A 15415-nucleotide genomic window follows, 5' to 3' on the forward strand; every position below is an offset into this window, starting at 1 on the left:
TTCTCCCATGTTCTCTTTACTGTCTCTCTTTCTCTCTCTCTCTTCCCTCTGTCTCTCTCCCTGCTTTCTCTCTCTTTCCCCCTTCTCTCATGTGCTCTCTCCTCTCCCATCCTTGTCTCCCCGCTGCCTCTCTCTCCCTGTACCCCCCCCACCGCTCCCTCTCTCCACTCTTACTGGATCTTTACAGCTGGTGACTGTAACAAGTATTTAATGGTGCAGGTGATTTTCAATCATTCTGACGGTTTGTTATAAACATTTTTCCTTGTTTACAGAATGTGCCCTCTGTTTGTTTACAGCTCTCTGTGTTCTGATTGGGTGACACATGTGCGTGTATGTCTGCATGTGGAGCATGTGTGGCACAAAAAAGGTAATTAAAGCAAATGGGGGGCACATCTCCAAATACTAAGAAATTCTCAAACTGATATTATCAGTTTATTATCAATATATCACTTTGTTATTGTATTAATGCCACCTTTATTAGATAAATAAACCTGCATTTTTGACAGTGAGTTAAATGTCAGCTGTTTTTCTTTTAAACCTTTTATTTTTCATAAATGAAAATACAACAATTCTGTAATGAAACTGTTCACATTCAGGTCTGTCTTGTACTACAAGAATACTTGTTCGGAAATTCTAGAACGCGCTGTAAGCTAGAACGATTGGCAAGTGGATTGTAACACCACCCACATGGGCGGGACGGACGCATGCACGGCAGAAAGGACGGGAAGCAGCACACGCACGCAAGACAGACTCAGACAGAGAGAAAGAAAACAAGAGAGAGGGTAAGAGTGAAAGGAGCATGATAAAGAGCAGGACAGAGTGATAGAGAGATAATATGAAAGAAAGGGAAAGGGAAAGTGAGAGAGAAAGCAAAGCAGGGCAGCCTGTTAGAGTGAAAGGGCAGGGAAAGAGCTGAGCGGCAGAGAGAATGAGAGAGATAATATGAAAGAGGGAGAAAGAGGGAGGGAGGGAAAGAGAAAGAGAGCGTATGGGTTGTATGTGTCAGTAGCTCACAGAGAAGCAGGAGCAGGAGGTGTGTGGCTTTATGGATGAACACCTGCACCTCCTGCACTCCAATAACACCATCAACATCACCAACAGCATTAACGTCAACACGCACAACCACCTGCTGAGCCTCGGACACGCTCCAGGACTCACGCACCCGCCAGAGGCCGCGATGACCGTGGTGTCTTGCGATGGGGCACCGGAGGAGCCGAACAGCAACGCGGCGGAACGCTATGAGCCCGAGCACGAGTGCTGTGAGAGGGTGGTCATCAATATCTCAGGTCTGCGCTTTGAGACCCAGCTCAAAACCTTGGCACAGTTTCCAGAGACCCTGCTGGGAGACCCAAGGAAACGTACGGCTTACTTTGACCCGCTCCGGAACGAGTACTTTTTTGACCGGAACCGACCCAGCTTTGATGCCATCCTGTACTACTACCAGTCTGGTGGGCGTGTGAGGCGGCCTGTCAATGTGCCCATTGATGTATTTACAGAGGAGATCAGGTTTTACGAGCTCGGCGAGGAAGCCATGGAGAAGTTCCGCGAGGATGAGGGCTTCATTAAGGAAGAAGAGCGGGCGCTGCCGGCTGGAGACTTCCAGCGCCAAGTATGGCTCCTTTTCGAGTACCCAGAAAGCTCGGGTCCGGCTCGTGGCATAGCAATCGTCTCTGTTTTGGTCATCCTAGTGTCCATTGTGATCTTCTGCCTTGAGACTTTGCCTGAGTTCCGGGACGATGATGACAGCGATGCCAGGGATGCAAGGATTAGCACAACTCCTTTACATTTGCTCCATCACTACCCTGACAACGTCCAAGCTAATGCCACAGGCACACTTTCGCTCTCCTTGGTGACCGCACCCTTCTCTGATCCCTTTTTTGTAGTAGAGACGCTGTGCATTGTATGGTTCTCATTTGAGCTTCTTGTGCGTTTTTTTGCATGCCCTAGCAAAGCCACCTTCTCCAAGAACATCATGAACATTATCGATATTGTAGCCATCATTCCCTATTTCATCACGCTGGGCACTGAGCTGGCAGAAAGGCAGCAGGGAAACGGCGGTGGGCAACAGGCCATGTCCCTTGCCATCCTTCGAGTTATCAGGCTGGTGCGTGTCTTCAGGATCTTCAAGCTCTCGCGTCACTCCAAAGGCCTGCAGATTCTGGGCCAGACGCTCAAGGCTAGCATGAGGGAACTCGGGCTGCTGATCTTCTTCCTCTTCATTGGTGTCATCCTGTTCTCCAGCGCCGTTTATTTCGCCGAGGCTGATGACCCCGATTCGGGATTTAACAGCATCCCAGATGCCTTCTGGTGGGCAGTGGTCACCATGACAACTGTCGGATATGGAGACATGCACCCAGTTACCATCGGCGGAAAAATCGTAGGCTCCTTGTGTGCCATTGCCGGCGTGTTGACCATAGCACTTCCTGTCCCCGTTATAGTGTCCAACTTCAACTACTTCTACCACCGGGAGACAGAAGGCGAAGAGCAGGCGCAATACCTTCACATTGCCAGCTGCCAGCCCATGCCAGCTTCTCCCGAGCTAAGAGGAGCACGAAGTTCTTCTTCAATTAGCCGATCAGAATATGTGGCGATGGAGGAGGCCCTGCAGGCCAAGCACAACTGCGTCAACAAAATCTTCACGGACGTGTAGGATACGTACATATGTGCACACGTGGGCACATGCCGTCACCGTAGCAACAGCACGTGTGTCCACGTGTGTGCATAGAATTTTGCAGGACGTTATTCAGCAATTAGTGCAGCGCACCATCATCGCCATCACTGATAAGCTTCGGGATGGAGACGCTGGTTAGTGAATAAAAGGGGGCGGGGCAATGAGTTTATTTTTCTGTGTGTTTGCATTATTGTTTCTGTTGCTGTGTTTGTTCGTGTGTGTGTGTGTGTGTGTGTGTGCGAAGGGCCCCCCCCCCAAAACCCCTCAACAAAAACCAGACTCAGTGTGGATATTCAGACTCAGACTGAGGGGAGGGCGGGGGGGGGTCGTGCCTGGAGTGATGCAGTCACCATAGCGACACTAGTTTCCTCAGCAACCCACTATTGTTGCCATGGCATCTTTGCGCAGTTTCCACAGTAACCCTCCAGATGGCATTGGAGTCCCAGGGTAGAGCTAATGATGCCTTTGATGATGATGATGAAGATTGTTACGAGGATGATGATGAGGATGATGATGGGGAAGATGGGGGCAGCTCCATCCACACCAGAGGTGGGTACAGATTCTTGCTTTGACCCACAATTCTGTGCAGCATTTATAATTCAGCACATGTGGCCTGTGATGGGGGAAAGTAGAGGAAAGTTCAGCAGCAGCATCAAAGCTCAGAATAAAATACACCAAGTCAGAAAAGGTGGACAATAACTGCCACTGTTGATCAGTACCCGATGCTGCTGATCAATAACCAAAACTACTGATCAGTAGCTGACATCATAGAAAAAATAATGATACGATTGACCAATTACTGATGTTAAAACAAATACAGTCTTTCATAACTGATACTATTGATCAGCTAGGAGACTCCTTCCTGTGTGAGCTCACTGATCAATAGTATCAGCTAATGATTTCATCCTTTCCCCCACAGACACTCTGCAGGTAGGGGTTTTATTTTTAGGCTAGTGAGTGTGTGACCTTTGACCTGGTTAAGCCTTTTAACTAAACAGAGCTGATTTAAATGTAAATAATTATTCAGATCCAGAATCATCTTACACATATGCATGAGCTGAATGTAAATAAACCTGTGGCTGCTTTTGTTTTCCTGTGCAACTCCACCTCTCTCACCTTCAGCTGACATTGTTCTGAAAGTTTGCATTGTTATGACTGAATCAGTGGCACCACCTTGTGGCTGGTACTGTTATTGCACCTAGCAAAAAGATAAAGAGTTTAAAAAGGTGAGGTCCTGCAATATTTCAAAAATTATCTTCTATAATTCAGTGTGCAGGATGTAAACAGAGTCATTGAGAGTGATTTGGAGTTAAATGGTTTGATTGTACACTCTTAAAATGGGGTTTTGATTGTACACTCTTCTAGGGTTAAAGGAATAAAGAATATGGTTCTAAAATCTAAATTCTATAAAGAAACCTTTGCCTAAATAAAGGCTGTATCATGAAACAGTTCTTCAGACTGATAAAGATTGTGCTGTACATGGTTCTGTTAAGAACCTTTTTGAAAAAACACCAAAAGGGGTTCTTCTCTAGTTACCAAGTAAAGCTTGTAACAAGTAACTCTGTTTGCATCTTAACGATTTAGCAGGAATTGAGTAAATTTGGTGGAGTTTCTTTAAAGGTATTGTCCATTAGCTTTCAGAGCATTAAAAAATGTTATTTACAACTGTAATGAGTGGCACACTTATCAGCGTGATGTCTTGCTGTGTGTACGGTGCGGTGATGATGTGCCTGGCTTTGTTTACTGTCCGAGTCTGTTTGTGAGAGCGTTCTATATTTGCATCATTTCCAGTTGAGAGATGACTCAAACATACTCGCACTGCCACATGTCTTTTGGGAGGACATACCATCATAAGGAAAGACTGAAGCCAAATTAAGAATGGTTAACTCATTTACTATTCAATCTCAGAGTGCTTTACTGTCAGATAAACCTTAACAACAGCAGAAGAAACTATATAAGACAATAACACAGATTAAACAGATAAACACCAAAGCGCTGAGTTAGAGAGCTGCTCTGTGAGATGTTTATTAAAAGTCTTTTTCAAAAAGTTTATTTATATATATATATATTCTCCATCATTCTGAAGAACCATTTCACCATTCAAAGAACCATTTAATCATGCTAAAGGTTCTTAAAGTCTTCTTTACTAAAGAATTTCTAAGAGTGTAGAAAGTCTGTCTGTGATCTAGTTTTAACCACAAGTTTATACTTCACAGCAGGCTACACATCTGCATGTTGTATTTCAAAGGTTTCCTATAATAAAAATCTTTCTGTTTTGCTACTCACTGTTAGTGAGCATTACAGAAATAACAGAGGACTGCTCAGCACTTTTTAAAATCTTTAAACCTCTCAGAAATCTTTCAGCATCTGTCAGTGAAGAAAGAGACTATTTACCTCCAGAACTTCTTACAATGCTCATGTTAAGCTCCTCTTTTCTCCAGATGAGCATTTTTATCTAGAAATAATTCAGAAACTGGGCATCCAAGATGTTTTATTCCTTTAACACTAAGAAGATGTGATAAAAAAAAACATTTACTGCTGTCACCTCAGCAAGCAGCCCTGTAGATGGATATTTTGGTGCTGTTTGTATTCCTGATTTCTTCCAATCCTTTCAGCACATAAATCGTGTTTATATTTACCTTCATTTCATTTGGTAACATGAGCATCTATCAGCCATAATTAACGAGGGCACCACAGGCTCAAGGTTAACGTTAGCTGTTACACTTCACTATTGCAGCCACTTAGACCATCAGAGGGCGCCGAGAACTTTGAGCAAGCAAAACACTTTAACTAGCTGACCAGGTGTGATAAATTTAGTCCATTTGTGTTTAAATCGGCACTATAAAAATGGCTGGTCAGATCAACCTAAAATGACTTAATGTGGTAACAAGCATTTGTATGTCTTTATTTAGGTTGAGTAAAACTAGTAAATTTGCTTGTTACCATATGAAGTAATGTTTTTAGATAGATCTGACGAGACATTTTTTACAGTGTGTCAGTAAAGCTGTTAAATGTTAAGTATATATTGCTGATTTGCTAAGGTGAGCGTCATAATTTTTATTAGTTAAAAATAATATCAACTTACATTTCAACTCAGAGTGGTTTGGTGTGAATTGGTTCAGATTTCTGTACAGTGCTTACTTAAAGCAATGTCTCAGACATGAGGCAGTGTATTCAAAACCATTTCAGTTAATACCTTTCTGTGAGTGGATATCTGATTCCTATCATCACCTGTCAGTAAGTTTCTTTAGAACTGTGGTTCCCCTTTAAAACCAGCCTAACACTGAATATCTATCCACAAGCTATGTTGAGCGTGGTGTTGTGTGGCGTGGTGGAGCACGAGCGGTGTGATTAATGAGGGCGTTCAGTGAAATGCACACAGTGCAAATGCAGGGAGACATTTGTACAAACATAGATTGGTTGTGGAAGTGGCGCGCGGTGCTGAATCTAGGCCATGCTGCGTTTCTTCAGGAGCATTAGAGACTATTTCTGCATCGCTGCGTCCTCTGTGGGCTTGAATATTAGAACGGAGGATCCAGTAACACAGCGCTTTGTCTAACCTGCACACAATGCACTCTTATCAGTCATTTTAACGCTGACCCCTGCAGTGCACTCCTTTAACCCCCCACAGGCACGGCAGCACTTTCAGATGCTTCTCAGCACTACTTTATTTACTAATCGACCTCCTAATCTCCCTCCAGTGCATCCCAATCAGGTCATTTTACAGTCCCTGCTTTTCCAGGCCAGTAAGAATGACCTTCAGCAAACAAAGTTTTAGCTTTTAGCTGACTTGCTGTAGTCGGCACATGTTTAAAGTGATAATTTGTTGAAAAAAATCAAACTAACCCATTTTTACATCTTATCACAAATGCAGCTGATCTGCTTCTTTAGTTTAGCACAAAAGTAAAAAAGTATGTTGCATAGCTAAAAAGCAGTAGTAGCATTTTGGAGCCTGTATTTTTGTCCATGTTTATAGAAAACCATATGATATACAGTTTCACAAAGTCTGTTAAAGATGATAAGGTCTGAGACGAGTATGTAAGGCTTTAGGCATGAACTTAGCTCCATGCTAATTGGTGTTAATTGACATTAATACTTATGCATTACTTGTTACCCACCTACATGACCAAATATGTAGATGGCAGCACCTTATTAATTTAATGGCTTATAACTCACAGAATTCGTACAGTTTCACAGTGAATCTGCAATGCATGCATTTCAAATCAGTATACGACCATCAAGAGATACTGGATTTAAGAGGATCGAGTAATATGGGACTCATAGTTGCAACCACTCTGGACCTTCTATGCAGCTATCTGAGGCTAGACTTAACAACAAAACGGGAGGTGAGAGACTACTGTGCCATACTTTTTACAGAAACATGGCTTAATCTGTCCATTTCGGATGACGCTGTTAGCATGGAGAGGAGAGGAGCAGCGCTCTTACTTGTAAAACCCGGGGTGGCAGTGTTTGCATATTCACCAACAACAACTGGTGTAATAACGCAGTAAAAGTTTCAAGTCACTGCTCTTCTGATGTGGAGCTACTGTCTATAAAATGTAAAATGACTGTAAAACCTTTTTATCTGCCTAGAGAATTCACTGTATATCCTCCCAGCACAAACACAAGAGAAGCCCTTAATGTTCTCTACCATTCCATCAGTGAACTGCAGTCAACACATCCAGAGGGAGTTTTCATTGTGGCAGGGGACTTTAATCAGGCCAATATGAAAACTGTGCTTAATCACTTCCATCAGTATGTGAAATTTGCAACCAGAGGAAAGAACACGCTAGATTACAGCAACATCAAAAAGGCATTCAGGGCAGCACATTGCCCCCACCTTGGCTCCTCAGACCATATCTCTGTGATGCCAATTCCCGCATACAAGCCCCTGCTGATCAGGAAAAAAGCCAACATGAAGTAGGTGAGGGTCTAGCCTGCAGGAGCTATGGAAACTCTACAAGACTGCTTTGAGTGGATGGACTGGGACATGTTCAAGGTAGCAGCCACTGAAAATCATCATACATGAATGGAAAAGTATACTGAGCCTGTGTCTGAATATCCAGAAGTGCATGTAGGATGTGAATGTGATTTAAAATCATCTTCATATGGGCCAATGAGAAACCTTGGATGAGCAGTGAGGTACATGCGAGGCTGAAAGCACGAAACACCACTTTCAAATCTGGCAATGTGGTGGCACTCAGAACAGAGAGAGCAAACCTGAACCGGGCCATAAGAGTCGCAAAGCATGCTCATGTTCAAGAAATGCAGAATTTCTTCCAGGATCCCTCGAACACAAGACGAATGTTGCAAGGCATTCAGACAATGACAGACTATAAAGCTACAGGGTAGCCCTGTGAGAATAACATCAACTTTTTTCAATGAAATAAATAAATATTTTGGAAGGTTTGAGGCGCTGAATACTGCTCCTGCAGTGAAATCTACTCCTCGCCCTGATGAGCAGATACTCTGCCTGGATATGGCAGATGTCCGAAGAACCCTGGGGAGTTCGGAAAGTGGCAGGCCCCAACAACATACCAGGATGGGTGCTTAAGGAATGTGCTGATCAGCTGGCTGGGGTTCTCACAGACATCTTCAACACCTTGCTGAAACAGGCTGCCATACTATCATGCCATGCCTAAAGACTGCCACAAAAAACCTACAGTCTCCTCTCTCATTGATTACCGCACTATAGCACTTACCCCCATCATGATGAAGTGTTTTGAGAGGCTTGTAAAGGACCACATTACCTTCAAACTCCCTCCCACATTCGACCTGTACCAGTTTGCTTACCGCCCAAATCACTAGACAGAGGATGTCATCTCCTCTGCATTACACATGAGCTTAGAACATCTGGAAGGAAAGACTTCAGCTCAGCATTTAACATGACCATCCCACAATATCTGATAAGAAAACTGGCCCCCCTTGGCCTCTGCACCCACCTGTGTAATGGCTGCTGGACTTTCTAACAAATAGACCTCAGTCTGTGGGTGGGCATCAACATCTCCAGTGTCATCTCTCTGAGCACTGGCTCCCCTCAGGGCTGCATCCTGAGCATGATGCTGTTCACTCTGATGACCCATGACTGCTGTGCCAGGTCCACTACCAACCACATCATGAAGTTCACAGACAACACGACAGTAGTGGGCCTATTCCAGGATGACAATGACCTGCACTACAGAGAGGTGGTGAACCATCTGGTTGACTTGTGCAAAACCACCAGCCTGGTCCTGAATGTCAAGAAAACCAGAGATCATCGTCGACTTCAGGAGCCAACCCAACCACACACCGCTCTTCATAATCGACACAGCAGTGGAGATGCTCAACAAAACTAAATTCCTGGGGGTACAGATAATGGACACTTTGACCTAGTCCACTCACACTGAAGCTATGGTCAAAAGAGCTCAGCAGCACATGCAGTTCTTGAGATGGATGAAAAGAGCAGACCTCACCCCTCTGATTCTCACCACCTTGCCTGCAGTGCCTCTGACTGGAAGTCCCTGCAGAGGGTGGTAAGGACAGCAGAGAGAATTATTGGGACTTCACTTCCTCCCATACAGGACATTGCGCTGACCAGAGCTCAGAACATAAACAGAGACCTCCCCCACCATGGACTGTTCTCGCTGCTGGCCTTTGGAAAGAGGTTCCAAAGTCTTAGAAGCAGAACAACCAGGTTCAAAAACAGTTACTTCCCACATGCCATAAGACTGCTGAACTCGCAATAAAATGCTGCTCCAATTCTTTTTTTGATTACTCTATACCTGGGACCTCTAGTGCAGTACACTCTCTTGCATATATATTTATTTAAAATTAATTTATCTGTTGATATACATATGTTTACATATGCACTACACTTTGCACTACATTGTACTTTGCACTACACTGTATTACTTTCTTTTCTCCCCGATCTACTCTGAGCCGATGCAATGTAATTTCGTTCTAATGCACACCGTACGGTGTAAGTTTGAATGACAAAGTCTGTCTAAGTCTACATTAGCCTTGTAGCTTCAGTGCTAAACTGACATCTAAGTATGAGATTTGTATACATTGTTATTTTTCTTTAACATTTTAGCATTCAGTTCACTCAATTTAGCTATAATATCATCACTGTCCAAAAGACAACCTCCAAAGTTCCATGATGAATGGACAGAATGGATAAGAATGCAGAAATGTACAGACTTGCTTGGAATAAAATTTATTTGCTTTAACTTACACTAAATGTTAAGAACAGTTTTGCCCTCTTCTGTAAAGTTATCATTTTGGAAATACTTGTTTTTGTTTGGACAGAAATGATACATTTAATGTAATAATATGGTGAAAAATATGATTTGTTTATTTTTTACCCGTTAAATCAGCTGTAATAAATCAGCAAAAGGTATGTTTATTTTGCTTACCTAGTTTTGCATGAAAGTACAAATGTATGGTGCATTGCTAAAAACAGTGGTAGCATCTTGAAGCCTATATTTTGTTCATGTTCATAGATAACACTATTTTGTAGTGTTCTAAAGTGTATTAGAGGCTACTTAACCACTCAACATACTCTGAGACAAATGTGGTGATTTAGACGTACAGTTACCATCATGCACATTTTTACTGATAAGCTTCCATTGGTTGTTAGCTACATTGGCTTGAGTGTTAAACTGAGGACACAGGCTGATTTGCTACATCTAAGGGTGAGATTTGTGTATTTTTTAGTTTGTTTTATAAACTATGGCTTTATAAACATCTCTCCCCATGGCTAGGCTGCACTTTCAGATGCAATATAGGTCTTTTTGCCTGCTATGTTTCTTTATTTACTCATCGACCCCCTGATCTCTCTCCATTGCATCACAACCAGGTCATTTTTCAGTCTCTGCTTTTCCTGGCCAGTTACAATGATCTTCAGCAAAGTCTTAGCTCTGAGATCACCCAGTCTAGTCACAACATGTTTAATCCTTGATTTTTTCATACATTTTTCATACATTCATACTTGATTTTTGCATTTAAAAACACTTGCATGCAACATGGTACTCACACATTATATAACAAAATGTTTAGAACAATCTCAGCTCTATGTAATAAGGACCTTTTGACCTGGAGCACTGTGTATGGAGATAATTGGGAATAATTTTTTATTCTTAATATGTCTTGTGAAAACACAGCTTTAATTAATGTGGAGGATTTGTTTGGTGCTTGAAATAGGTTTACCAAAGTCTTAGGATCACAAAAGTAGTGGAAATAATAAATGTTCCTCTTCATCACTATTTTCCAAAACTGCTGCACCATCTTAAGCAGCTGTAAACTATTTACACACCAGTGCATTGGTCTTTGTTCAAGGTGACTGAATGAAAAATCAAGGGTTTCATTAGTCATTTTCTGAGTGCCCATTGGTCACTTTTAGGCCAAATATAGATAGACACACAAATTCCACATGGTAAGAGGCAGATGGCGTGTATCATAGCACCGCTTCATGGCTTCATAACCCTGCACATGAGTCACGAAGATTTTAATAGAAACATTGAGAAATATCTCATTTGTGAAGTCAGCGGGTTCATCAACCCCAGATGGTTAAAGTGATAGTTCAATATCAAATATGTCCTTTGCTTCTTTAGTGTAGCTTTAATAGAAGCACTTTGAAGTCTGGATTGTTGTCCATGTTCATAGGTATGATATACAGTGTCAGAAATTCTAATCAAAATTACCCAACAATTTGACACAGATTGAGAGAAGCATAACAAATATGTGATGCTTTAGCATGGAGTTAGCACCAGGCTAATTTGTGCTAATTGATGCTAATATGCTTCAATTACTTGTTAACTACATTAGCCTTGTAGCTTTAGTTCAAAACTGAAGAAGCAAGTATGTCTTAGCTGATTGAGTCCACCTGTCAAGGATGAGAGGATGAGATGAGATATGTGCATATTTTAGTTTGTTTAATGAGCAATTGCTGTAAAATCTTCCCTCCTCCATGCTAAGCTACACTTTCAGATGCTTCCCTATGTTACTTTATTTATTATTCGACCCCTGATATCCCTCTAGTGCATCACAACCATGTCATTTTAAAGTCCCTGCTTTTCCAGGCCAGTAAAGATGACCTTCAGCACACAAAGTTTTAGCTTTAAGCTCATTCGTTGCAGCTGGAAAATATTTTAACTGCTTGGTTTGTGGATAACAAAGATTTGTATAGTCAGTATAAGGAACAGTATTAATATCTTACAATGCTAACACAATGTTTATCTTTCCAAGATTATACTGTATCTTCAGATTTGATTTACTTACTAGGAAGATCAGTTGATTCTGCACTATAACAATGTTATGAATCAACAGCACCGGTTAACAATAGTAATAAAATTTAATTTCTCATAGGTGTCTGGTTTGCCTCTTTGCTGCTTTAGCACTGCTAAAACAGTAGCGACCTGAATTTTGTCAGCACTTTAGTGCATGTTTATTGGTAACAGTTTATCATACAACACCAGAAATGATAGAATCATGTTTATTCTAGAAATTTCCACAAAATCAAATGGTTAAGATATAAACAGAGTCGTTCAGAGTGGTTTGGTGTGACATGCTCTATTACAGAGAAACCTACAGTCAGAATTGCTCACAGTGGTAGTGACAGGAACCACACATCCACCTCTAAAAGCTCCCTCACAGAAAGTTATTACATGAAATGGTTATGAATACAATGCCTGATGTCTGAAACATTGTTTTATGATCATTTTCAGAAGATTTTGACCTTAAACTCCTTTCATGGTGGAGGGATACATATAACTTCAGATTTTCTGCTATTTTCCCATCATCAACATCCCATATAAACTCACAAGACACACATAGGTTCACCGGTGGTTTTGGATAGTGAATAAAATGTCTAAGTTTGTGTTGTAGTCATGGCGACCCCTGGTTCCTATCACCATCACTGTAAAGAAACTGAACCATTTCACAGCAAACCACTCTGAATCATTCTTCTTTAACAACTCAACACAGCTGTGTGACGATTTAATCATACAGTTAGCATCATGCTAATTAGTGACATGTAAGCTTCAGACTCTGGCTGAAGCTTAGCTGTCTGAATATACATCTGATTTTGTTTTTCAGACTTTTGTTTTAAGATTACTAAGACTTTCTCTGTTCTGTCTTTCTCTACAGTCGTAAGGAACAGCAACAGTGAGGATGACAAAGATGAAGGCCTGATGGAGGTTCTGCTGAACTGTTTTCTCTCTGCTTCAGCTCTGCTGGAGGTGGAGGTGCCTTCAACTCCCCACCCCAGTCTCGCCCCGCCTCAGCCTCGGCCTCAGCTCTAAAGCACCACCTGCCTTTCTTCGTCCCGTACACCGTCTCGCTCTATTTACACAGACATTCACCTCTTTTCCACTTGTAAGGTGCTGGAGCTCTGGAGTCATCAGATCTTTTTCAAACGCAGCAGTGTTTCCACTGAGTCAAGAGCCAAACCATAACTTAGCTGGATGTGAGTATGGCTTAGCATAGAGCCCAACATGTCAGGATTCAGACTAGTTTTATATTTGCACCATTCTGTACCATTTTTACACATTCCTGACTCTCTTTTTATATGTAAAGCACTTCCCACATGATTCAAATGGTTCATTAAGGGTTTATTTGTGAAGAAAGCGGTTCTATATATAATCATGAACACTTAAAGAACTCTTTGCATGATTCAAAGAATCTTTGCATGGTGAAATGTTTCTTCAGATTGATATAGAATGTGCTTTAGATGGTTTTACATAGAACCATTTTGAAAAGCGTTCTACATAATCACCAGAAATGGTTCTTCTACTGTGATAAGCTTGACATTAGAACTCTTTGTGGTGCCACATGAAACCCTTTGCAAAAAGTTTCTATATAGAGCCATCCACAACAAATTATCCCTTAGTCTGAAGAATGGTTTAATGATGTAAAAAAACCTTTTAAGCATGCAAAGGGTTCTTTAATTGTTTTTGATTCTAAATAGATCCAATTTACATTTTTTTTAGTAAAGAACCCTTGAAGAATCATCCATTTGTAGACCTGGCCTGTAACTCACTCACAATTAGGAGGCTTAGGATTGTCCACAAGGGGGTGCTGGTAACACTAAAAAAGGGCTTTGATGCTTTGCATCAATGACATTGTGTCCTTTTTTAGCTTTTTTCTTATTTTTTTATGATTTTTGTTTCGTTTAGGCCAGCTTTAAGTATCTCCAGTTATGTGCCCAAATAAGGAACACTGGGTATAAACAGTTTTTCTCTAATAGAAAAATGATTAACATGTCTGAAAATCTTCATGTCTCACCCTTTGATAAACAAAAATGTTCCTTAAATATTATGTTCATCCCTGCATACATATTTCCTCTAAATGTCTCTAGTTCCTCTGAATTACACGATTGTTTAGAATGCTAACACTACTACAAACACACTGACACAAACAAGCTAACTTTCCTTCACTATGAGGCATTTTCATGTGAAAATAAAGTTACACAATAAAGATGATTCTTCAAAGGGTGTTTAGTAAAGGTCCTGTATAGAACTTTTGAAAAAGGTTCTATTTGGCACCAAAGGAGTTCTTCTAGTGGGACAAGCTTGACCCATTTTCAGAAAGGTTCCATATTGGACCATATACAACACATTTTTCATCAATCTGAAGAAAGCTTTCACAATGCAAAGGATTCTTAATCATGCAAAGAGTTCTTTGAGTATTCATTGTTCTAGATAGAACCATTGTCTTCACTAAAGGACCCTTGAAGAACCATCTTTTTAAAGAGCATGCTACTGTTCAAGTTCATATTACTCCACACTCAGGTTTCTCAGGTTTGGTATGAGATGATAAATAGCTGACTTGCTCATATAGTAGCTTCCTCTGTATTTTAATTAATGAAATGTCCTTGAGGTAACATTTACAACGAGAAAAGCAAGAGCCCTAAAAATGAACATTGTGGCAGTTTAGTTCTTTTTCCAGGAGAATGCTTCAAGACTGGCCACCTGCTCCACAAGCACTAGCACCTTATAACTGGAAAAGTGTGTGTTAGGGACCTGTGCGTGTTTGTGTGTTGTTTCTGCTGCTATAAGTGTGTGAAGCTCACTGAAGTGCTCCTTCGTGCCCTCGCCTTTCTGCTCTGCTGGAAAACAGGAAGCGGCGGCTAATGCTAGTTTATGCTAGGTCCATCAGTTTTCATGTGCTGTCAGGATGTGATGTCGTCTTTGACGTAGCTGTATAAAACTGATAGATATAAGCACAGTCTGATCCCTGTGTGTTTGAGTCTGTTGGGGGGGGTGGTGTTGGGGGTGGTAGAATGTGCTGTACATTATTCTCCTTTTTCAAAAGGGTTCTACATAGCCCCCTAAAGGGTTGTTCTATTGTTACAAGCTTGACATCATCCCAATAGACGAAAGCTTTTTGGTGCTATACAGAATCCTTGTCAAAAAGTTTCAATATAGAATCATCTACAGCAAATTCTTTAGAACTCTTTCATAATACAAAGTGCTCATGGTTCTTTATGAAACCATTTTCCTTACTAAAGAACCCTTTTTTAAGCGTACCATGTACTGCTGGCTATAAAAATGGACAAAACATTTATGAATGTCTACAGAAATGAGCAAGATGTACGTGCAAGTTTTGCACAAAAGTACATTAGCATCACTAAAGACACTGTCAAACTGAATTTTGGCTGTACGTTTCCTGTACATTGTACATTGGCTGTACAAGTCTTTTAGAGAGCACTTAACACCCCAACACAGTTAGTCAAATTTGTGATGCTGTAGACATTCAGTTAGCACC

General features: G+C 41.3%; 2 protein-coding genes across 2 annotated transcripts in view; both read left to right on the plus strand.

The window, feature by feature from the left end:
- The first annotated feature begins 577 nt into the window (after positions 1-577).
- LOC108438075 (potassium voltage-gated channel subfamily A member 2-like) lies at positions 578-14881 on the plus strand. Its single transcript, XM_017715619.2, has 2 exons — positions 578-3220; positions 12797-14881. Exon 1 carries the CDS (start codon positions 1046-1048, stop codon positions 2648-2650), a length of 1605 nt encoding a protein of 534 aa, XP_017571108.1. The 5' UTR covers positions 578-1045; the 3' UTR covers positions 2651-3220; positions 12797-14881.
- The window catches only part of LOC108438074 (potassium voltage-gated channel subfamily A member 2), a 37265-nt gene continuing 29046 nt past the window's right edge, over positions 7197-15415 (plus strand). The window contains exon 1 of the mRNA XM_017715618.2: positions 7197-7208. The gene's annotated coding sequence lies outside the window, so the exon portion shown is untranslated. The remainder of the gene's footprint in view (positions 7209-15415) is intronic.

Source organism: Pygocentrus nattereri, chromosome 9 (assembly GCF_015220715.1).
Source record: "Pygocentrus nattereri isolate fPygNat1 chromosome 9, fPygNat1.pri, whole genome shotgun sequence".
NCBI lineage: Eukaryota > Metazoa > Chordata > Actinopteri > Characiformes > Serrasalmidae > Pygocentrus > Pygocentrus nattereri.

What these genes read in the sequence shown, in the direction of transcription:
- LOC108438075 (XM_017715619.2), top strand. Translation starts at nt 1,046, where the DNA reads ATGGATGAACACCTGCACCTCCTGCACTCCAATAACACCATCAACATC.